This window comes from Hippocampus guttulatus, chromosome 9 (genome assembly GCF_054856545.1).
Source record: "Hippocampus guttulatus isolate MCC_2025c chromosome 9, RoL_Hgut_1.0, whole genome shotgun sequence".
NCBI classification, from domain to species: Eukaryota; Metazoa; Chordata; class Actinopteri; order Syngnathiformes; family Syngnathidae; genus Hippocampus; species Hippocampus guttulatus.
In genome coordinates this window covers 13,731,602-13,756,454 of record NC_141269.1, presented here as the reverse complement: position 1 = coordinate 13,756,454, position 24,853 = coordinate 13,731,602, and the positions used below count along the sequence as shown (strand labels likewise).

Sequence of the window (24,853 nt, the reverse complement as noted above, 5' to 3'; positions counted from 1 at the left end):
AGTAGGGTAAGTGTCCTCATTAAGTTTTGGACTCTTATGTCATTGGACGCAGCCAGTGGTGCCAGATGGGAGAGTCATTCAGAAATTATCTTGTTTCCCATTGAGTCACATAAGTATGTTGCAAATGATGAACTAGAAAAGTGACATTAATATTTGCCCAACTAGTTGGGGCTGCACATAAGTGGTGTGCATGTGCACTGAAATTTTAATCTGCACGCCAGTTAAACTCTGTCACCTTGCGCTCGATGCGTTATGCATTTTCTTTTGTTTTCTGGGAAATGTTAGGGGGGTGTAGAGAGTTAGATGGCACTACACTGAAACAACAGAATGTACAACGGTTGTCAAAATGTCGATGCGAAACCAATATGTGGTGCAAAAAAGTTTGAGCTGGACCGTTACCTTAGAATATTGCACCAGCCCAGCTTTCACATGTTCTCATACTATTATACTGACTTTGATGGGTGAACCAGAAGACTTGCAGCGTAATGCTGGGTACAGATGATAATGAAATATCACATCGCCCCACGTCTTGGTACGTTTGGTCGCGGGGATTTAGAAAGCTTGTCGCGGCGAAGAGGAGGGGCTTGTGCGTGCATGTGTCACTCAAGGAGTCCTAGCATTTGGGCCTCTTAAGACCCACACAGTTAGGTTTGTAAGGTCATATTGCTTAAAAAAAAGTAGCTTGTTTACAAATACAAAGCCAATGGTAACCTACTTGTTTACCCCCTCCACCCCCCCACCCAAAAAAAAGTATCGATAAGAGAATCGATAGAGTTGAATCATAAAAATCTCATCGATTCCCAATCCTAGCACTTGTTACCTGGTGCAACTCTTCTAAACATCATCTTCCTGCATACAGATCCTCTCCTTGAAGTAACTATCCGTCTCCCCCGATGGCAGAAAATTAGCTGCACTTCTAATAAGCATCGGTATCACTAAAAGGAGATCAGTGGGAACACCGACAGAGCGAAAGTCAGTGTTAATCACTAAGCTAATATTGTGTCATCAAACATCAGCAAAAGTGCTTCCGTGTACAGTACACATTTCACAGAGGTCTACCTGAAATTGCGTTTAAGCTATGAGCTATGAACAGCAAATTAACTCATTCAGTACCAGCCAATTCTGGACCAAGTCTGAAAAGACGTTTAAAAACGTCTTTTGGAGTGAATGAGTTAACATGTTCATTATTCATGGGCTCAAGAAAGAATAATAGTAAAGCGAACAGGACCTAGTAAGAACAGCCTCCCCCCACACCCCACCCCGGAAATGAATCGGTTAACTCAGCCAGGAGGAGCATTTTGGATGTTTAATAAATAAGTAAAATTAACATCATTAGATTAAAACTATACAGTGATCCCTCGCTATTTCGCGGTTCGTTTATCGTGGATTTTTTCAAACATATTCATAAATTTTTTTTAAAAACTTTTTTCATATACATGCAGTACAGTACTGTATATGTTGCTCTATGTGACTCGCTGATGTTTTGCAGCTTCTCGCGGACCGTTTGTGGACTTAAAAAAAATAAATTGGATGTTTATTGGTCGCTACTTCGCGGATTTTCGTTTATTGCGGGTGGTTTTGGTTCCCATTAACCGCAATAAACGAGGGATTACTGTTTTACATATTTTGGATATCACCTACCTGTATGTATTTGCGTTTGTTTGCTCATTTTGGAAACGTAAGGCGCTCAGTTATGAGATTGAAATTATAATAGGTTTTAAAACAGTATCAGTAGTTTTTTTTGCTATGGGACAGGCCTGTTCAATTAATTTCATTAAATAGAACAAAAAGTGAAGATTAATTTACATGAAAATGTAATATTAGAATGAAAAGAAGCAGAGAGAAGAATAAATCTTATTCTTTTTGCCTCTTAACCGAAAATATTAACTTAAAATACTTTAAAAATTGCAATTCAATCTTTTCCTGAAATGGTTCAGCCCTGATATATGCTCAAGAAAATGTTGATCCTGAAAGCAAATTTCTCACATTTTTTTGCGGGGTGTACTCATTTATGCCGAGCATTATAAATGCATGACAGGTTTTTTTCAAGACTAGTTGAGGTGTGGTGATTATTAGTATGTAATAGAGTTATAAATGTGTAATGTACCGTATTTTCACGACCATTCGACGCACCGTATGGTTGGGTGCAGTCTCATTAATGGGTGCTATTTCTGTATTTTACACATAGACAAAACGCACTGTATTATTGGGCGCGATTTTAAAGTGGTAAAACATACGCCAGCTTAAACATACGGCATGCATGCGCGCACGCTAAAAACACGTTAGCTTGTAGCATACGGTAGCATGCCAAGACATACAGATACAAGCTAAAAACACGTTTTTAAAAAGGCAACGAAGCAAAACGGAGTTCCGTTGTATTTTATTTAGCCATCGTACAATGTACTCACGTTTTTCGATCAATCATCACCCAGAAATCCATCAAAGTCCTCATCCTCTGTATCAGAATTGAACAATTGTGCAAGTACCGGTAATCCATCAAAAACGCCGTGTTCCCTCTCGTTGTCAGTCACTCTCATTGCCATGTGGCTCCACAGAAAAGATGCCGTCTTTGCCAAAAACTCGAACAACAGTGCAAGCAGACACGTTCGTCCAAGCAGCCACAATCAATTCGCAAATTGTGGCGTAACTCGCCCGGCGCTGCCTCTCACTCTTTGTAAAGTTGTGTTTGCCATCGATCATTCATTGTTCCCATGCCGCTCGCAACTTTACTTTGAACGCCCGGTTGATTCCGATGTCCAGCGGTTGGAGTTCTTTAGTCAAGCCTCCGGTAATAACGGCAAGCTCAGAGTTCATTTGCTTGACTTGGTTTTTCACCGCTGCTGTGAGATAGGCACGCATGCCAAAAGCATAACCGATGGCTTGAAGTTTGAACTGAGCTTCGTAGGCGTGTCTCTTTGTAGAATTTATTTTCGGGGGTTCTTAGAAACCAAAACCGAAGTTGTTTTGCAACAATGCACATAGCCACACTCTATACAGGTGTTGGTACCTGCTTGTAGCGTCGCTTTAGCGTCCATTTTACACGCCCACCCTTCACTCATTGGCGGCCTGCTTCCCCGCATACCTGTCACTCACGTCTGCCTTTTCTCTCTCTTTCTCTCCATATATGTATATATACACGCCCACCCTTCACTGATTGGCCGACTTCTTTGCCGCATGCCTGTCCACAGTCACTTCCGCCTTTTCTCTATATAAACAGCGTGTCGGCTGTCAGTCAGGTTTTGGAACTCAGCGCATAGACAAGACGCTCCGCATCATAAGGCGTCCTGTCCATTTTGGAGAAAATTTTAGACTTTTAATGTCGCCTTATAGTCGTGAAAATACGGTACACTGAATGAATTACTGGTTCTCCCTGGACAGGTTGGACAGTGGTTTTCCTGATCAATGAAAAAGTTGTTTGAAAATTGCCAATGATATACAGATTTAGAAGAATTTTAGATCCATTAGTTGGCCTTTAAGAATGTATCTTTCTTATTCAGTTGTACCAGTAAACATCACAGATGATTCTAACAAAGTTCTCTCTTTCTATTTCTATTGAAGATCTTGGATCACTGTCTTGGGATGATTTAGAAAATGACCTTCCAGATGAGTTAATTCCCAATGGCGGCGACCTGAGCCTAATGGGCGGGATGCCTACAAATGGAGGAACAGCACCTGGGTCTGGTGGTACTGTGGTCCCTGATGCCGCTGCAAAACACAAGCAGCTCTCAGAGCTTCTACGAGCTGGTAGCACATCCACGATGACAGGTGTAGGGCTGAGCTCTGGTAGCCCTCAACCTGGAAGCATGGGGTCACAGCTTGGGACACCGTTGGGTAAGAGCCCACTAGGCCAAGGCTCACCCAACAATCACCCATCTCCTCAAGCCCCAAAAGCTGGAACACCATCGGGAGTAGCAGGGCAGAACAACAGCAATGCTTCAACAATGAGTCTGAACAACCCCGGCTTCAATCAGGCCTTGATGAATAATAGCCAGGGTCATTCTGGGCTGTTGGCGCAGGGTGGGCAGCCCCAACCTGGGCAGGTCATGAACGGGGGACTTGGGCCTGGTGCCGGAAGAGGGCGAGGAGCAGGTGTGGTTGGCATGCAGTACCAGGGACAATCGATGCAAGGAGTTGCATCTGGAGTGAGCAGTGCTCTGGCAGACACTCTCACCCAGGGAGGACAGCAGATGGGTGCACATGCTACGCTCAGTGCAGCACAGCAAGCAAGCAACATTAACAAGGTGAGTTCCACCCCTTGCCTTCTTCACAATCATTTGAATGGTTTTCTGGGTGTTTTAATACAATTTCTAAAGAGTTTATCCAGGGTTGACCTTGACCAAGCATTTATTTCACACATAGGAAAGCTTCAACGCTCGACCACATAGTATATTGTGGTCCATTAATTGTGCGTCGTGGTCTGCCCTGTAGCTCGATGTAACATTTCTTTGAGGAGCAGTAAAAAAAAAAAAAAAAGTTAGTAAATAACTTCATTTGAGGATCAACTTACTCATTTTGAGGAATGTTTTTTTCTTAGTGGCACATGTGGAATTATAAATACTGTTAAGTGCTGTTGTAAGACACAATATTTATAAGACCGATTGGTTCTTGAACTATCAAGGTAAGAGAAGTTTAAACCCTGGAACGTATTTATTGTGTGTGTGAAGCAAAAGAGGGTGGATCACTCCTGGAAAACCATGTAACAGGCAGGTGCTTGTAATGTAATGCTTTGTAATACACTGAACCTTTGTGTTTCAAACACAGAATCATAATGGGACATCACTCGCGATCATCATGAGACACGAAACAGTAGAACATTCAGGGTTCTACATTAATCCTTTTTGGGTGGTCGCTCTGTCTGGCCACCATGAACCATGTTGTGGTGGCCCTGCCTGATCTCCCACTGGCCCTGTATATTCATTATATTATGCGATGTGTCATTCATTATTTCATATTCAGTGTGTTGTGGGTGAAAACCCACATTTTTCCATTTTCTGCCACATTAACGGTCACCTAACTTAACAAGCAGCCACTTATTATTTGGTAAGCTTTATTTTGAAGTTGGCGTTCTCTCCGCGTTGGCAGCGTATTATTGTCATGCTTACTGTATAGCACCAACAATTGTTGCTGCGGTTATCTTGACTTCTTCCTGACAGTATAAATGTAAATAAGCGGGCACTCAAAGCAGGAAAAAAATGCCTCCACCATGTTTTTTTTTTTTTTTTTCAACAGAGGTACCCAAATTACTCGGACTCCTTTCAGCCTTACATTTCTAGTTTGGGTGTTTTAAAGGATGTTTTTTTGTTTTGTTTTGTTTTTATAAAGGGGAAGTTCAAAACAAAAAATGTTCAATAATATGTGCCCCCACTAGTGAAAACACGGTATTTGGATTTTTTGTTGGTGGAATAAGAATTAATTTGATCGAGCCACCTGTTTTCATCCATCGTAGCTCTCCACCATTTTTCTACTGCCTGCTGTTTGCAGGTTCACCTGTTCATATTGTGAATGTCGGGTGACCAAATCCAGACAACCTGTGAGCTGTAATGTTGGCAATGTGAGGTGAGGATTGATGGATCAAAACAGGTGGATTTGTCTGATTAATTCTTATTCCACGGCCGCCATATTTATCTGAATGCCAAGTTTAGACTAGTGGTGGCACATAGAACATTTGTCACTTGGCTCCCACTTGATGTTTTCCATCCATCCATTTCATTCACATTGATGAATGTTTTGTGATCACTATCAGATGTTCAAAAGTGTGTAATGACGCACTTCACTTGGTCCGCTACATTTACTCAAGTAACTTTTGGGATGAATTGTATTTGCCAGAGTAGATTTGATCCAACATACTTATTTTCTAATCCACTTATCCTCACAAGGGTTGCAAGCGTGCTGCAGCCTATTGCAATTGTCAACAGGAAGTAGCCCTGAACTGGTTGCCAGCCAATCATATATAGGCGAACAACCATTCGTCCCATACACTCACACCTAGGGACAATTTAGAGTGTTCCGTTAACCTGCCATGCATGTGTTTGGAATGTGGGAGGAAACCGGAGAACCTGGAGAAAACCCACAGCCATGGGGAGAACATGCAAACTCCACACAGGAAGGCCGCAGCCGGAATCAACCACTGCACCTTTCTACTGTGAGGCGGACGTGTTAGCCAGTCAATCACCGTGCCAACTTCAATGTTTTCTTTTTCTTAAACCATATTGTACTCAAATGCAGTCAACAGCCTGAGGCAGAACATTTATGGCTCCAATTTCAACCAAATGGCTTTGTTTCTGCAAAGCGCTTTGTGCCTCATAAACGCATATTCGCAGTTTAGATTTGGAGTGTATTTGTTTGGGCACAAAATACGAACTTTGACTTGTAAATTGCGATGCAAATCCGTTTTTATTTTGGGCCCTGTAATGGGATGAGGTGAAATGTACAGCCGTTGGGGAATTCATCATGAGTGCAAGTCCTGCCCGCAACTAATGCATAGCTGTTTTGCTGCTAGTGCATCCATGGTAGTTTAAGTAGAGCAATGTAACCACAGTCTTGCTATTGGTGAAGTGACTGCTGCAAAATCCAGTGGTATTAATAGCAATTTTTTTCCTGTCTTTTCAGATGGGCTTGGGTAGCAATGGGGGTCAATTTGTGACTCAGTCCTATGGACAGAGTGGTGCAGGCCCCGGCCAGCAGCTCAACCCTCAGCAGCAGCTCCAGAACAAGTCCAACCTTGCCAACAGTATGCCACCTTTCCCAAATGAACTCAAGGCGGCAGCTGTCAACAGTGTGCCAAACATGGTTTGTGCCTGTCACATATTGTCTCGTAACATTTCTATAAACAAGGGGTAGAGAAATAATTGATTGTTAGATGCATTGTGGTGGAGAAGTACACTCTTTGAAATCAATCCATTTAATTTAATGTTGTGAAATGGACTGTATTGTAGTGTCAAGTACACACATTCAAACTTTTTTTCCATTGCGTTTCAAATTATTAATCAAATAACTGTCGTCATCCAAAACCTCCTATGTCAGTTTGGTAAATTTAATATTTTTCTTCATAAATCTACATGAGTAATTAGTTCACATTTGCAGGGCCAGCTTGCCAAAAGGCGACATAGGCAGATGCTCAGAACCTTGTTGACTCTCGGGGTGGGCAAAAAAATTGGGTGAAAATTCATCTCCAACAAATTATTACTATTAACTCTTAATTCATCCAATAAAGTCACTTTTAAAATCAAGTAATCAGTAAAGTAACATTACTTTCTAAAGGTAACTGTAGCAAACGCTGCATCTGAGTCCATGTGACGCAGAACTCAAAGCAGCTAAATTTGACAATATAACTGCATTTATCTCAAGTGTGGACTTTGTTGTGACTTTTTTTATTATTTGTGACTCTACATCAAGACTTGATTTCACTCATTCACAGCACTGATACTGTATTTCTATCTTGTCCTTTTCGCCCATGCAGCAGCCACAGCAACAGGCAGCAATGTTGCCACTGTCCGGCGGTGGAGGTGTGGCAGTGCCTTCAGCAGGTCCGACAGCCGACCCAGAGAAGCGCAAGCTAATCCAGCAGCAGCTGGTCCTGCTGCTGCATGCACATAAGTGCCAGCGAAGGGAGCAGGCCAATGGGGAGGTGCGGGCCTGTGCCCTACCTCACTGTCGCACCATGAAGAACGTCCTCAACCACATGACCCACTGCCAAGCTGGGAAGTCATGCCAGGGTACGTTAGGAGTATTTAGGACTAGTGGGGTATTTTAAGCAGTTTTTGGTCAATTACCAACGTCAATCTAGGGTGCACATAAGCCGTGCTCAGGTTCTCATACGTAGCGGATGAAAATCGAAAAATCAAGTCAGCAGCCACAATGATTGCATCCTATGGTTAACTTCAGAATAAAAGACAAGGCATTGATGTCCAGGTATACTTATGAGGCTTTTTTTTAAGTTGGCATCACAGTGCCTTGCATAGTATTGACAACTGTTATTGTGAGTGGCTTGATATTGTTGGTTCTCACGCAAAAGACTTGTAGACTCGAGCAACGCTGTCGATGGCTGAACATGGGGACACCACTGACTAGACCAGTGGTTCTTTTTAGAGGTACCGAACCCAACCAGTTCATATGCACATTCACCGAACCCTTCATTATTTTTATTTTTTACAAATTGAAGACATAAAAAAACGCATTTATTAAAAACTTAAATAAAAATTCAAGACATAAGTGTACATTTTTTAAATTGTGCACAAAATGAACCAGCCAGTGATCGCCAAGCGGGCGTGTCATAACTAATTGACAAGTTGAGTCGGGTGTGTCTTAACCTCCATGGCAGAGGCTCCGTCGAACCCCTGTGACGATTCACCGAACCCCTAAGGTTCGATCGAACCACTGGACTAGACGGTCTTCTCAGTCACATTTTGGCTTCGACAGTCTATCAAAATATGTGGTGACAAAAAGGACCAAAACCGGTCTGTGGTCCAAAAGAGATCGGGCACGGGACCACTGCCCAAAAGAACTGTGCTAAATCAGCTAGCGATCTCACATGACATCGTATAAAAAGTCAGGGGTGGACAATTTGTTTTTTTAAGTGCCATGTGAAAAAGAGAAATGGTTGCCGAGGGCTTCACCGACATGCTTAACTCAGTTGTTAAATATTAATGTAATTATTATCATTTTTTTTATAATTGCATTGCCATTTGTGTAGCCCTTGTATAGGTTGTTGTAATCAGAAAGTAAAAATAAAAGCTGGTGAAAAATATATAATTCATCTCACCATAAAGTATATCCACATATCAACACGAAATCTCTATTTAATCAACAATTCACCGATTGTTGCTAACATGAGTTAGTAACCATCCAAGATGAGAGAACTTTGCTCAGTGATCGCTGGTCCCTCACTTGACTCAAGCGGCCCCATTTTCAGTCCTATGGTGTGACCAACCTTCTTGATGAGTTTATCGATCCTTTTTTCCCCTCTCTGGCACTGATGCTACTCTCCCAGCAAACAGAAGCAAAATAAATGGCACTTGGTACTCCAGACTTGTCGAACATCTCGAGCATGTTACTGCACATAAGGATCTGGGCTTCTTCAGGAACTACCGTCTGCCCATTCCCTTCTTGTAAACAGCATCCATGCTGGTGCTGAATGTCATCCCCCTGTGGGAGGTTTAGTAGTGGTCGTAGTAGTCTTAAAGTCCACACTAACTGCAGTCAAGCAGTGAAGTTCATCCCTGGTTTCCTGACTTCTTACAACTCTTGCACTATGAGCTTGAGCTTGTGTGGTATTGGTCTGTAACCTTTGTCCAGGTACAACCACAACACAGTTTTCATCTGTTCTCATGAGCTTCTTGATGCTGTGTGACTACACTTGTGTGATCTGGGCCTCCTAGGGCTGCAGGGATATGACCTTTCTGGACAGAGGGTTTTTTGTAACTGTTCTTGATGAGAAACTGTTCCTCTCCAATAGAAAAAGCTGAAATCACCTTTCCTTCCAAACTCAAAATGAAAATTATTTGAACTACTTGTGCTTAGTTTTAGTCTCATGTCTTTCTCTTAAATGTTGTCCTCATTACTGAAATTGACTACACTTTCAGGCCTGTTCCTTGTATCATATTTTTGCAGTGGCTCACTGCGCATCATCCAGACAGATAATCTCCCATTGGAAAAATTGCACACGGCATGACTGTCCAGTCTGCCTGCCGCTGAAGAACGCCAGTGACAAGCGGACACAGCAGCGTAAGTACAAGGAATAGGCTCCTTGCATATTAAGAATTTTCATATGGTTAAATCTGTTTAGACAGACAATGAAGCAAGAAAAAAACATATCCACAACAAAATATATTTAACCCATTCAAATGTCTGTGTTGTTTTTATGTATTGTAGTTGTTTTGCTATCCTGTAATGTACAGAAGATATAAATAAGATAAGATGTGCTTTATTTGTCCCACACTGGGGAAATTTACAGTCTACAGCAGCAAGATTGTGGGTAGAAAGAAGAGAAACAATGTCTTACAACACCTATTGAAATGCCATGGTGTTTTTTCTTTCAGTATCAAAGAATTAACCAAGATCAATCATTTCAAAACTGGGCGTTTCTTAAAAACTATGAAAAAAATGACAATAAAACCGATCAATGATTCTGCTAAGAGGTTGACAGCAACATTGAAGTAACTGCAGGGATTTGTGGCAAGTATTGGCTGTTTAGTACAGGTTCCAAAAAATGTCAGGAAAAACCTACCGTGACTTGTGATCCAGTAACCGGAGGGTCCACTGTTCGAATCCAATTTATAACTCCAATTTAATGAATTTGAATGGGATTGGTTGATCAGAATCAGAATCATCTTTATTGGCCAAGTATGTAGAACACACAAGGAATTTGTCTCCGGTATAACACGCTGCATTAGTATCATCGTAAACAAGGACATGACAAATAGGTATGCATGGACATTTCGTAATGTAAGTGAACCGTAGTGCGGTGGTACCACTACAACTGTGAGACAATGTGCAAAGTATCAAGCAGAGCTAAAGTGATCAGTGGTAGAATACAATACTATGACAGTTTGTACAGTTGGTGCAGAAAATCATTGAACCATTTTAGAGTGACCAGTAGCAGTATTTGTAGTACAAGAAGAGTGACTGCGTCAGTGACTGTTTAGGGAGTTAATGGCTAGAGGGAAGAAGCTGTTTAAGTGTCTACTGGATTTGGTGCACATGGATCTGTAGCGCCTGCCTGAGGGGAGTAGCTGGAAAAGGTGGTGGGCAGGGTGCGGGGGATCCAGGAGGATTTTCCGTGCCCTTGTCTTGATTCTTGCAGTGTGCAAGTCCTCAAGAGTGGGTAGGGCGGTGCCAATGATTTTTTCTGCCGTCCTAACTGTCCGTTGAAGTCGGATTTTGTCCTTTTTTGTGGCGGCCCCAAACCAAACCGTGATGGAAGAACACAGGATTGATTCGATGACTGCCGTGTAGAACTGGCGTAGCACCTCCTGTGGCAGGCCATGCTTCCTCAGCAGCCTCAGGAAGTACATCCTCTGCTGGGCCCTTTTCAGGATGGAGATGGTGTTGACTTCCCACTTCATGTCCTGGGAGACTGTGATTCCCAGGAACTTGAAGGTTGACACAGGGCAGTTGGATAGTGTGAGGGGCAACTGTGGAGAAGAATGTTTCCTGAAGTCCACGATCATCTCTACAGTCTTGAGCGTGTTCAGCCCGAGGTTGTGTCGGCTGCACCAGAGCTCCAGCTGCTCCACTTGTTGGCGGTACGCAGACTCGTCGCCGTCTTTGATTAGACCGATGACCGTGGTGTCGTCTGCGAACTTTGAGTTTGACAGCTGGATTTGTTGAGGTGCAATCGTTTGTGTAGAGGGAGAAGAACAGTGGAGAGAGGACACATTCCTGTGGGGCGCCAGTGCTGGTGGTGCGTGTTGATGATGTTGTTGCTCCCAGTCTCACCTGTTGTGTCCGTCCCGTCAGGAAGCTGAGGATCCACTGGCAGATCGTAGGGGACACACCGAGGTGGAGAAGTTTGGGGGTGAGGAGTTCCGGGATGATGGTGTTGAACGCAGAGCTGAAATCCACAAACAGAATCCTTGCGTAGGCCCCTGTGCTGTCGAGGTGCTCGAGGATGTAGTGCAGACCTATGTTGACTGCGTCTTCCACAGACCTGTTTGCCCGGTAGGCAAACTGGAGAGGGTCCAGCAGGGGTCCGGTGACGTTCTTTAGGTGGTTCAGCACAAGGCGTTCAAAGGACTTCATGACCACAGACGTCAGGGCGACAGGCCTATAGTCGTTCAGTTCCGATGTTGCCGATTTCTTGGGTACTGGGATGATGGTCGACTGTTTGAAGCAGGATGGGACCTCACACAGCTCCAGGGATCTGTTGAAGATTTGTGTGAAGACCGGAGCCAGCTGGTCAGCGCAGACTTTCAGGCAGGAGGGGGACACTTTGTCGGGCCCCGCAGCTTTCTTGATCTCCTGCTGCTTGAAGAGCCGTCTCACGTCCTGTTCGTGGATCTGTAGTGGAGAAAAAGAGGGTGGGGGGGGGGGGTAGATAGAGTAGTTTCTGGTAGAGGTGGGTGTGTGTGGGAAATGGGGGTGTCCTTTTCAAATCGGCAGAAAAACATGTTTAGTTCATTAGCAAGACCCTTATTGTTCACTGTTTGGGGGGATGGCATTCTATAGTTAGTGATTGCTTTCAGGCCATTCCATACAGATGCAGAGTCGTTAGCAGAGAACTGGTTTTTCAGCCTCTCTGCATAGCTTCTCTTAGCGATGTTAATTTCCTTTGTCAATTGGTTTCGGGCGTGTTTGTACAGTGCCCGATCTCCACTTCTAAATGCGGCCTCTTTCTCTTTCCTGAGTTGCCTGAGTTTGGGAGTAAACCATGGCTTGTTATTGTTGAAGGAGCGGAAGGACTTCGCTGGTACACACATGTCCTCACAGAAACTGATGTATGATGTTATAGTGTCTGTGTATTCATCCAGGGTGCCCGTTGAAGTTTCAGACGCCCCAATCAGTGCAGTCTAAGCATTCTTGTAGAGCTAGCTTTGCTTCATCTGTCCATTTTTTCACAGTGTTAACAACCGGTTTAGCACATTTGAGTTTCTGTCTGTATGTAGGTATTAAGTGGATTAAATTGTGGTCAGAAAGACCCAATGCTGCACGGGCGACCGATCGGTATGAATTTTTGATTGTTGTATAGCAGTGGTCTAGAATGTTGCCTTCTCTGGTGAAACAGTCGATGTGCTGCTTATGTCTGGGAAGTTCACGGTTAAGATGTGCTCTATTAAAATCGCCCAAAATGATCAGGGGTGACTCTGGGTATTTTAGTTCGAGTTTGTTTACTTGTTCGGCTAGCGTTTGTATCGCTGTGTTAGCGTTAGCTTGTGGCGCAATGTTAACACCGACTAGTAAAAAGGAGGTGAACTCACGTGCCGAGTAGAATGGCTTGCAGTTTAAAGACAGCGACTCCAGGTCCGGGCTGCAGTGTGCGTCGAGCTTCGTGACATCAGTGCACCATTCTTCGTTGATATAGAAGCAAATCCCACCACCTTTCGATTTCCCTGATAGCTCCGTGTCGCGGTCGGCTCGGAGAAGGCGGAAGCCGGGTAGATGTAGCGCAGAATCCGGGTGGCGGTCACTGAGCCAGGTTTCAGTGAAGCAGAGTGCAGCAGAACGTGCAAAGGTTTTGTTGGTCTTTGTGAGGAGAAGAAGTTCATCCATCTTGTTTGGCAGAGATCGTAGATTAGCAAGATGGATCGATGGGAGCGGGGTTCGAAATCCGCGCTGCCGGAGTTTGACGAGCACGCCGGCTCGCTTCCCCCTCCTCCGGCGGCGTTTCCATGCTCCGTACAGCGCAGCCACCCCGCTCGCGATTAGCTCCGAAAAACCTTGTGGATTTTCGTGTGCTGGTGAAAAAAGACCGAGCGTAGACTCCCCAATGCGCAGCAACTTTTCCCTCGTGTAAGTAAGCCGCTCAGGGTCGCCAAAAACTAACGAAAGTGACAAAAACAGGGATAATACTAGGGAGCGTGTGACCGAGGCTGCCATACCTGTCGGCGCCTGATGACTATACTGATCATATCTTTAGTTTGAGGGTGAGCACACTTGTGGAATCACATCTTTGATAGATAAAACAAACAATTGATCGGTCAATTTTGGTTAATTTCCTTTTCAAAGGATTTTAATTATCTTCAGTTGAGTTTTACAGATTAAAATCATTAATGGTGAAAAAAAATTAATTAATCTTGGTCATATTTTTTTTATATCACAACTGCCGTTGAATGGTTATGTGGACTTGACCTAATACCCATTGTCATTGTCTTTCAAAATAGCCACAAGCAAAATGTATTATTGACTGAATGCTGCTTTGACCCTTCTCTCTAGCCATGCTGAGTTCCCCCAATACCAGCCTCCAGAATCCCATGTCTACAGGCGGAGTGGGCCAGTCTAGTGCGCCTACCATCAATACCTCAACCCCCATTGATCCCAGCTCCATGCAGAGAGCATATGCAGCACTCGGGCTGCCTTATGGTAGCCAAGCCACTGGGCAGGCCCAGTCCCAGCAGGCCTCTGGTCCTGGGCCACCGACAGGTGCACCGAATGTTCAGGCCCAGCAACAGCTTCCCCAACAGATGAGATCCATCAATGCACTTGGTAAAGTCAGACAGCGTTGTTTTGTCATGATTTGATCAGTCTTTCCCAGTTGTGCTGACTTGATCATTTACCACTGAAAGTTATACTTGGGGAGCCAAGTTAAACTTCTCTTATGAAATCAAGGCACCGAGGTGTACTCAAAACATGGTTGTTACAGGTAACCAGATGGCCCTTACAGGTGCTGCAATGGGTGTGACCACTGCAGACCAGACAAGCCTGCATACTGACTCTCTTCCCAACACACTCAACACGAACAAGTCAGTAGTTTTGCTACTTGTTTGCCGCTGCTTGACATAAGGGGTGTTCACACGGCACACATTTGCTCCGGCGCTGCACCGATGTATTTTGTTGCGATATATTTTGCACCGCAGCAAATTGTGTGGAGCGTTCACACGTACAAAGCCGCTGAGCGTGTCTGCACCGGCACTTGCGTTCACACGGCAGTTTCTGCAGCGGAGCAAAATGACAGAAAACAAATGAGCTGTCGTGTTGGTTCTTTTTAAAACGTACAGTATACACAACTCAAGCGACTACTGGACAGGCACGTCCTTCTCCTTCTTGGTCTCCGTGCCTTCTGCTCGAGAGTGACCGCCCCCGAAAACGTAAATCAACGATGACTTCAATGACACTCAGAAAAGCAAATACATAATGCGCCAAACAGAAAATCAAGAGAGGAAATCACAAAATAAATTATATGGGGGGCGGGGGGTTGTGAACACACAACAAAGGAACAAACTACACAAACAACTCCGAGACAGTCCAGTCTCCTACAAAAGGAAAGATGTTACCAGCCAAGTCTTGTGTCGTTATTAAACAAACACATGACGGAAGTCCGACAGAGCACGAAAGCAACGCATTCTCGCCGTACGTAAACTCTTCACAAGCATTTGCTCTGGAGCAAATTTACCCCAGTTGCGTTCACACGTGCAAATTTACACTGGTGCTGCTTCGCTAACAAGCATTTGCTCCGGAGCAAATTTTTAAACCACCTCCCTGAGGTGGATCAAATTTGGTCCGGTGTAAGCTGTTTTCCGGGGCTACGTCGGAGATAATTTGCACGTGTGAACGCTCTACTGGGGCAGCCCCGGCGTAGCACCGGACCAAATCTTGCCGTGTGAACACCCCTATATTCATGAATTTGACCCCTTGTTTGATCACATTATCATATGTAATGTCTCACCTGGTTTCTTCCATCCTTAGTCAGCTATTGTCAGATGGATCAGCCGTCGGCTCATTGGGCAACCTTCCCACAGCAGCACCCATCTCCGCCACAGGCACCAGGAAAGCCTGGCATGAGCATGTCACACAGGACTTGCGCAATCACCTGGTACACAAACTGTAAGTGTATAGCTTTACCAGAACGCGGCATTGCTGTGACAGTGTCTTGGTCATTTTATTGTTAGTCACCAAGATACATTAGTGTTTTATTTTGTTGGTGGTTGACTTTGTTGTATGTACAAACTCCAATTTCAATGAAGTTGGTTGTGTAAAATGTAAATAACAATACAGTATAATAATTTGCAAAACCTACACAGCATTAAATTATATACACAACTACAGGGCAACAAAAGACTAAGGTTTAAGATTACGCATGTGAACCGGTTAATTGCAATCAATTGAGTGTTATGATTGGGTAATAAAGGTGCATCCCCGAAAAGCTCAGTTACTTTGTGAACCGGATGAACAAATAGTCTTACAATTTAAAAATGTTTCTCAATGTTAAATTGGAAGAAATTGATGGATTTCATCATCTTCGGTCCATAATACAGTATCATCAAAAATCTGAGAGTTTCCGCACATAAGCAGCAAGGCAAAAAAAAAAAAAAAAACATTGAATAACGCCAGTGACCGTGGATCAGGCGTCACTGCATTAAAAATTTCCAGCATTGTATAAAGGATATTGCCTTGTGAACACTTCAGAAAACCATTGGCAGTTAACAGTTTGTCGCTATATCTACAAATGCAATTTAAAACTCTACAATGAAAATCAAAAGCTATTTATCAGCAACACCCAGAAACTCTTGCCGGTTTGTCTGGGGACTTATCCCAGATGGATTGACGCGAAGTAGATAAGTGTGCCTGCTCTGATGACTGCACACTACAAATTGTTTTGGGGAATCTGGGTCTAGTGTACTGTGGGTCATAAAACAAAAGGATGATCCATATTATTATCAACAAAAAGTTAAAACCTGGAATCTGGGATGGTATGGGGGGGTGTTAGTGCCCATGGCATGGGTGACTTGCACATCTGTGAAGGCACCATTGATTTTGAAAGGCGCATACCGGTTTTTGAGCTCCATGTGCTGCCATCTAAGCAAAGACTTTTTCAGAAATTTCTCTATTTATTTCAGCAAGACAATGTCAAGCCACATTCCGCATCCCTTAGAACACAGGTGTCAAGTCAAGGCCCGGTGGCCAAATCTGGCCCGCCACATTATTTGATGTGGCCCGCGAAAGCAAATCAAGCGTGTCAAGTTCCATGATGCTTCTTAAAGTCTGAACCAACATTTCAAAACGTAATCCACAATAACAGTCATTATTCTTGATTTCGGATATTAAAACTAGTTAGTCGTCAATTTGTTGTGAGCTGTGTATGTAATATCTGGAGGAAATTAAACATTGATATGGTTTCCCAAAATTCATAACGACCCTCCAAGGGAAACCGGAACTACAATGTGGCCCAGGACAAAAATGAATTTGACACCCCTGCCTTAGAACAGTGGCTACATAGTAAAAGAGTGCAGGTATTGCACTGGCCTGCCAGTAGTCCAGACCTGTCTTCCATTGGAAAATTGGTGACACATTATGAAATGCTAAATATGATACTCTGGACAATGGATTCATTGTATTACCTCAACATTATTTCCCAGTGTCTCAAATGTGATGGTATGTGTTATGATCCTATCAATGACTTGGGTCTAAATTTTGTCCTATGCAAATTCACATTTCTATGCTGACAACGGTTATTTACTGCTGTGATTCAACTATTTTTAAGGCTGTTGAATCTCTGCAGAAAGCTTTTGCAGCTGTCCGGCAGTCCTAAAATCTAATTTTAATTAATTTGAAATAGAATTTATCACAACAAATAATTGTGCTATCGGCATCTTGGGTTATGTCCAGTGGTTTGCTGTAACCATGCATTTTTTGGCAACTGCTTGGCTGCATTTTACATTCATTTATCTCAATTCCCATCTTCCATTACAGAGTGCAAGCCATATTTCCTACCCCAGACCCAGCAGCATTGAAGGACAGACGGATGGAGAACCTTGTTGCTTATGCAAGAAAGGTGGAGGGGGACATGTATGAATCAGCTAATAGCCGGGTAGGTGCCTAAACTAACCACCTACCTGCCCAAAACCACTTAATATTGATGTATCCTGCCTCATAATACCCAAAGTCAGGCTGATATGAGATTAATGTTACCTTCTACATAGGATGAATACTACCATTTCCTTGCGGAAAAAATCTATAAGATCCAAAAAGAACTGGAAGAGAAGAGGCGCTCACGTCTACAGAAACAGATCATCAACCAGGCACCCATGGCTGCCCAGGGTGCCCAGCAACCAGGTCTCCCACAGCCCAGCCCCTTGGGCCCCAGGCCACAAAGTGAGTGTAAAATGTTACAGAATTAATGCCGCATTGCCAAGTGTACAGATTTGGCCATATATTGTTACGAGCAGTTCCCATCTGCTGTTCCGCCGAGGTTGAAATTGTTCTGAAAATGATGATACGACATGCGCTGCAGATTAATTTGGGAGCTTGCAAGCACACGCTCTAAATACTGCTGCTTGTGATTGGCTGGTGTATGATTGGGCCTCTGCAAACCAATAGTAATCAGGTTTGTTGATGTCACCACATTTTCACCGTGTAGAAAACAAGCTTCACAGCTATGCAAGTCCATAGGTGCTGCTGGCTGACGAGTGTGTTGGCTAAACAGCAGCCTCTAAAAGTCTCTGGTACGCAACACTTCTGACAAGTATCGTTGACACAAAAGGAGAACGAGTAGGAATTTACAGGGGAAGATGTACAAAGGCTAAGCCATACTTAACCTTCTCCAAGCTATCGTTAAATGTAGTCATGAAACTCCAGAATAATCAATGTTCAGATCAATGTTACAGTATAATTTTCACCTGTGGAACAGCATTCATTACAGAAGAGAGTAAACATCAACTGCGTTGAGGAAGAAGAAAATAGACATACATACACAGCCCACACAATACCGTCTGAAAACTGGGAATTAATACGGTAGTGCATATGTTAGCCAAGGAGCAGGGCCTCTAAGATTAGAAGCATGATCATGTGTAGTGTATTATTTGCAGTATCAGCAATGCTATCTGTTTGTTTGTGCAATACTGCTTTTGAGAATGTTTCCAAAATTGCATCGCAATTTTTAATTAATTCAGCTTTACTTAATGTCCATATAGCCTCATATTTCTTGTAATATGTCGTTCTGTAAATTAAACTGTCACTCTGGAGTGGTAGCCAAAACACCCCTTCATCAAATGATTTACAAATGGAAGCACCCTGCTAAATTGTCCTATATTTTGAGGATAGATACGTGTGTATGTGGCCATATTTTGCATTGTCCGATTGTCCAAGTGGTCTCTCAACATTATCTGTTAGGTAATCGCTGAAAATGGGTGAAGAATGGGATCGACCGCCTATGTTGTTTAACACCAATACTTAACAATATTTATAATTTCATGAGTACCAGCAGATGAAATAGCGCAGCTTGTGGCGAAGATGTACATGATTGGTATGTTCCGCATCAAGTACATTCAAGTTAATGGGAGTTAATACTCATTTTTCTCTCAAATTCTCACCCACATCCTCTTTTAATAGAGACTTGCGCCCTCCATGGCTGACATGCCATATTTTATAGTTGGGGAGGGGGGGGGGGGGGTGATCCAATCCAACATTATGTATGTGAAGCCTTAAAACCTTACGGGCTTGCACCGTTCATGTTGCAGGGCATCCATAGATCACTCCATGTGCCATCTTTCATTTTTTTTGCCATAGTCCAGGCCAAGTCTGGTTCGGATATATCGTGCGGTGTTTGATGGGCCTCACAGTAATATTAATACACTCTTCAGCCTGTGTTATGGTGGTTTGGTGATAGCTAAGTATTTTTTAGGTTGCTATTGGTGTAAAGTAAAATAAAATTGTTTGTTACTTGTATCGTTAGCGTTTTGAAAGAGTGACTTTTTTTGTTGCTGTTTAGATGGACCTAATCCTCTGCCCAACATGCCAAATCAAATTATGAACCGCATGCAGGTTTCACAAGGTACGTCTTGTATTTTCGACATGGACCTGATGTTGTAATTACATTAGATTCATGCCAATTAAACTTGTCATTCAGAACAATGAACTGGTTCTTGAAGTCGAGGCACTTGTTTTTACACTGCTTCAGGGTGCCGATTGCTGAGTATTGTTTTTTCCGTATCCCACAGGAATCAACCAATTTAATCACATGGGTCTGCCCAACGCTCAGATGTCCCAGACGACAATGGGGGCCCGTGCGGCCTCTCCAATGAACCATCCACAACAAATGAACATGAGCTCTGTTCCAGCGGTGAGGATGGCGGGGAAAATCGGGACACCTTTGTGTTTGAATGCACATGAGCCAGTAGTGACCTAAAGTTGTTCATAGTGATTTCATGCATGTGTATTCAATGTGTTTTAATTGATGCAGCATTTTCAAATCGGGTGCACATGACGATTATTTAAACCAGGCGAGCTTTAAGATAACATTCTTTGTACTGTCTATTTATAAACCAAGATTCAAAGGAACAAACCCATTTTTGCGAGGTAATTTCAAGCAATGTACAATATATCACAGCAGCCTGCAGTATTTCCACAATGTCTAAATTGCATGAAGGCTAATTCAACTGAACCCTGTGATTTCATTGTAACATGCAATTTTGAACAGTCTTACCAACTTTTCACCCACTCTATGACCAATAAAACGCTTGTGCAATATGGATTGCCATGCAGTTGTAACTATGACTTTTAAGAAAAAAAATCAACTCTTGCTAAACCTGACCTGTAATTCATAAATATTACTTATATACTGTATATATATATATATATATATATATATATAATTAACATTATTATGAAAACCTGATGTGCGAGAGGAAAACAGTGCAGATTCAGAATAAGCATGAAAAATTAATCTAGAAAACTTTACTTGCATCTCTAATTTAAAAACAAAAGTAAACATTTATTTCCCAGTGTTATCAACACTTTTGCCACCTCAAAATGCAGTCTTTTTCATCTTTTATGTCAATCGCAAGCTTCAATAGTAACAAAGTATGCCTTTTAGACTGCTACAATCTTCTATAGTGTATGTAATTAATGAAGCTAACAGGTCAAACATGTTAGCTTCATTCAATTAGCTTTTTAGTGAACTTTGACGACTCTGTTCTCATATGGACAGAAGTTCACTCATGGTAGTGTGGTTGTGGTGGATGTTATCATAATCTTTATTACTGTAATTAGTCTGGGTGTTTTTGATAGATTTACTTTTTTTTTTTTTTTTACAGATGGTCTTTTGTATTTTATTTTTTTAAATACCCCCACTGACATCCTACCAGTGATGTTTTGGAAAAGCGGCTGCATTTTAATTAATGATTAAAATAGACTAAATTCCTGGTGGAACCAGTAATGGACACAAGCATGCATAATGTTTAATGCATATTCTGTTTCTTGTTATTCAACTACTATTTTTGTAATGCAACTGATCTGAAGTTGAGAAAGAAAAAATACTTTTGATGTCTTAATAGTGTTGTCTGCTTTTGTTGTCCAGGTGGGAATGTCACCCTCCCGGATGCCTCAAGCCCAGGGTATGATAGCAAGTCACAACAGTGGCAACATGGTGGGCCAGACAGCCAGCCAGGGACAGTTTATGGCTCAGACTCAGTTCCCTCCAGGATCTACTGCTGTCTCTGCTACAGGGGCAATGAATGTCACATTGGCAGCTGGGATGAGTCAGTCACCAGCACAAGCTGCTGTTACTCAGGTGAGACTTAAATGAGTGATGTGCACAAGCATTGCAAATTCCAGTTCCAATTCCAACAAAAAATGTGAAAGTGTTTTATCCGTTTGACATTGAATACAATGTTCATTATTTTTCACACAACATCCCCAGCATTGACGCAATTGATAAAACATTGACACTAAAGATTTAGAGCCACTGAACATTTTCCTCCCCTGCATGTTATAAGCTGATAGTAGGATTTTTGAAAATTGCGGTCTACCCACATTGCAATGCCGTTTTGCTTTGGAATAATCAGTACCCAAAGCAAACTGGCATTGCAGTGTAATAGAATGCAATTTTTCAAATCGCAAAGACAGTGTTTTTTGGGGTGGGGGGTTGTGGACAAAAAAAAAAAACCTCCATAACCACGCTATGAGATGAAGCTCACTGTGTCACCACCTCCCTTTTCACCTCCCCTTTTCTCATTGTCTCTTTTATTTCTTTCTCACTCACTCTCTCTCTTCCTCTCCCTCTCTCCCCTCAGGAAGATTTGAAACTTGAGCCCCTAACTGCTTAAGTTTTTCTTTTTAGTTTAAAATGTTTTACCTTAACTAGAATCCCATATTACATTGTGGCCAAAGATAGAATCCTGGTCACTTATTGCGCCATTTGCTGGTGTAAATAATAAATCCATTTTGTAGCTGATGCCTGATAGATACACCACACAATGGGATTTTAGGTGTCAGTCTCAGCTCTAATTTTAACATATACAAGTTACACCTTAGTATATGTGTCAGGACCAGCCAAACTAGGACAAAACGTGTGATTCCATAGTATTTCCAAAATCATTTCAGCCTTTCCGCAAAGTGTCATTGTTCATGTATTTCTGCACTGTTCATATTATGAGATCGTGGCAGTAATTGGCTTGCCTTCAGTCCTCTCTTGATATTGTTCATGCGTGCTACATTATAAATTTTTGAATCTATTTTTTTTGGTTTTTGAATCATTGCATCTATTTTATATTTGGGCATTAGTATTTGCTGTTTAACCAATCATAATACACATTAATTCATTGATTAAATTTGATTTGTTCCCATTCTAAGGTGTTCGCTAAGCCAAAACCTGCTGCTGGTGTGTGGTGTGGTGATTTGTCTGTCTGATCTGCTAACTTGGTTTGTCCGCTTATTGTGTGTGCTTGTCCGCCTTCCGTTTGTGTGTACGTGTGTTTGTGTTGGTGTGTGTGTGTGTCTTCTCCAGCAGCAACAGCAGCAGAGCGCTAACCTTCCCATGAATGCACTTGCTCCCTCGCTGGGCCCTCAGCTAGCCTCTTCCCAAACCCCCTTGCACTCAACTCCTCCACCTGCGATCTCCTCCGCCTCCACGGCCGGGGCGGGTACTAACCTGCCCCTTCCCCAGTCCTCCAGCCGTAGTGCTACTCCTACCTTGTCTGGCCTTGCGTCTGTCCAAGGTGCCACCCCACCCTGCCCAACTCAGCCCCAAACACAAGTGGAGATCCCCTCATCATTACAGACGCAGCCCCTGTCTCAGCCTTTGCCTCAGCCCCCTACCACACCGGTGAGCCTGAGCTCCTACGCATGCCCTCCACTCTGACCCCTGCAAACTCGCTGTCATGTGCCAACCCATCCCGTCATTCATAACCTTGCTGTCTGATAATTGCATTTCACCAGTGCTGTAGCATCCATGACTCCTGGATTGTTGCATTTTTAGGGGAACTGTGAAATTCACATCCGAGGCATTTATCTGTGCTGTACATTCAGCTACGCATGCAACTACTACATTGATCCCCTGTAAGCGTCAGTCATAGCTTTACTTTTCTTTCTTTTCCTTATAGCTGACTCAGCCAGGGCCTAGTCTGGATAACCGGGTGCCCACGCCGGCCTCAGCTGCTAGTGCTGACCTGCACTCACAGCATGTCACAGCTGACCTACCTGTTAAGGAGGTCAAAACAGAGACACATCATGACAAACTCGAGTTTGAGGCCGCTGGCGGCAAAACTGAACCCAAAATGGAGGTGGGTTTAAGCTATATTTTCCCCACATACCAGACATTTAGAGATGATTCTTTTACCTCTGAGTATTTTACCTTGAATAGAACGCAAAAAGAATGGGTTTTGTGACTTTTTTTGTCCTTCTATGTAGACTGATGAAGACTCGAGTTCCTCTTTGGTGAAGAAGGAGGAGCCAGAGGAAAAGCAGGAGCCAATGGAGGTGGGGGAGAAAAAGATGGAACTAAAGACAGAACCCAAAGAAGAGGAAGTGGAAGGAACCAACAGAACATCCTCCTCTTCGCCCTCTCGTAAGAAAGGTCAGTCGGCGAAACCAAGCCACGACTTGTATGAGGATAGTGTCATTTCAGAGCAAAAACAAAACCAAACCAAACCAAAACAGAATTGCAAATTGACCATGACATTGAACATTTTGTGTAAATCCAGTGCCGGTAAACGTACCTGCCACCTGTGCGTCAGTATATTGTCCCACTTATTTGTTTTTATGGTCAGATGTTATCCTTTTTTCTTGCGTTTCAAAGTAACTCTACTAATACTTTTCTTTTAAATTTCTTAATTTGTAGTCTTTAAGCCTGAGGAGTTGCGCCAGGCTCTGATGCCGACTTTGGAATCCCTCTACAGACAGGATTCAGAGTCATTGCCCTTCAGACAGCCAGTAGACCCAATGCTTCTGTGTATTCCAGTAGGTAACACATGAAAACATGCTTCACACAATAAACATGCACTTTTCAAAATGCGTGCTCGCTGTCATGAAGTGTTTTAGGAATGGGCACAATTAAGGAATTAATCAGTTTAATCATAAACAATGTTTTCCATCATGTGGAATGTCATCATTCTACAATTTGTTTCAACAAAATTATGTTGCACAGTCACATAAGCAGTGGAGGCATTGTGGATTTCTCCTCAACACAGCCCTACAGAGTGCACTCAAACTGGCTGTGCATTTAATAAAAAGTTATCGACACATAAGACACATTTTATTACACATAAAACAAATACTACAGAAGACAAAAAAAAATGCCAACTGTACAGTAGGAAATAAAGTAGACAAGTATAAAGGGCTTAAAGAATGCCAAGCAAAAATACTAGTAGTATTTGAAGTCATATGCACAACAAAAATTAGGTTCGGGTAGTTTCATGATTTGCATTTATTGGGAATCATGAAAAGAACATTTTACATATAAAATACAACCATCCAAAGAAAGGTTACCATTCATATTACAAAATATAAGTACCTGTACATACAAGCACTCTTAGAGTAAACACAAGTAGAAGCACTATGCAATTGAATAAAATGTGATTTTCTTATTGGCTGTGATTTGGATTGGTCATGTATAGCGGAGGGAAATTTGAATGTATTTGAATCTTGCCGCGCTACTTCAGCACGGTTGACAAATCAAAACGGATCCTTTTTTCAAATGATTTGAAAACGGTAATGCGATGTAAAGTTGTCAGAGGTCACATATTAAGAGAATAAATATTTGTAGGTCTGTATGTGGCCAGATGTTGCATCATCTGATTACATAAATGAAAGAAGACAGATGAAAATGATATTCTTTCTCATTTATCTGATGAGGTGCCGCTGCCGCTTGTAAATCTCACAGGCACTCATCAGTTTTTGAAATCGGAAAATGTTATGTCAGTAACATATGTGTAATCTTACTGTTCTTTCATGTCAGTAAAAGTATCACTGTGACCAAAGACTTGTC

General features: G+C 42.7%; 1 protein-coding gene across 3 annotated transcripts in view; it reads left to right on the top strand.

Moving 5' to 3' along the window:
* The window catches only part of crebbpa (CREB binding lysine acetyltransferase a), a 47,754-nt gene that overhangs the window by 12,821 nt on the left and 10,080 nt on the right, over positions 1 to 24,853 (top strand). The window contains exons 2-17 of one of the 3 annotated variants that reach the window (XM_086119257.1): positions 3,559 to 4,241; positions 6,610 to 6,789; positions 7,460 to 7,715; positions 9,610 to 9,723; positions 13,870 to 14,139; positions 14,297 to 14,396; positions 15,340 to 15,477; positions 17,344 to 17,461; positions 17,574 to 17,745; positions 19,361 to 19,423; positions 19,590 to 19,711; positions 20,948 to 21,160; positions 22,379 to 22,693; positions 22,971 to 23,150; positions 23,278 to 23,443; positions 23,708 to 23,826. In XM_086119257.1, the coding sequence (XP_085975383.1) occupies positions 3,559 to 4,241; positions 6,610 to 6,789; positions 7,460 to 7,715; positions 9,610 to 9,723; positions 13,870 to 14,139; positions 14,297 to 14,396; positions 15,340 to 15,477; positions 17,344 to 17,461; positions 17,574 to 17,745; positions 19,361 to 19,423; positions 19,590 to 19,711; positions 20,948 to 21,160; positions 22,379 to 22,693; positions 22,971 to 23,150; positions 23,278 to 23,443; positions 23,708 to 23,826 (3,209 nt within the window). Of the gene's footprint in view, positions 1 to 3,558; positions 4,242 to 6,609; positions 6,790 to 7,459; positions 7,716 to 9,609; positions 9,724 to 13,869; positions 14,140 to 14,296; positions 14,397 to 15,339; positions 15,478 to 17,343; positions 17,462 to 17,573; positions 17,746 to 19,360; positions 19,424 to 19,589; positions 19,712 to 20,947; positions 21,161 to 22,375; positions 22,694 to 22,970; positions 23,151 to 23,277; positions 23,444 to 23,707; positions 23,827 to 24,853 lie in introns of all 3 variants that reach the window. The other 2 variants (XM_086119256.1, XM_086119258.1) reach the window with 2 other exon arrangements.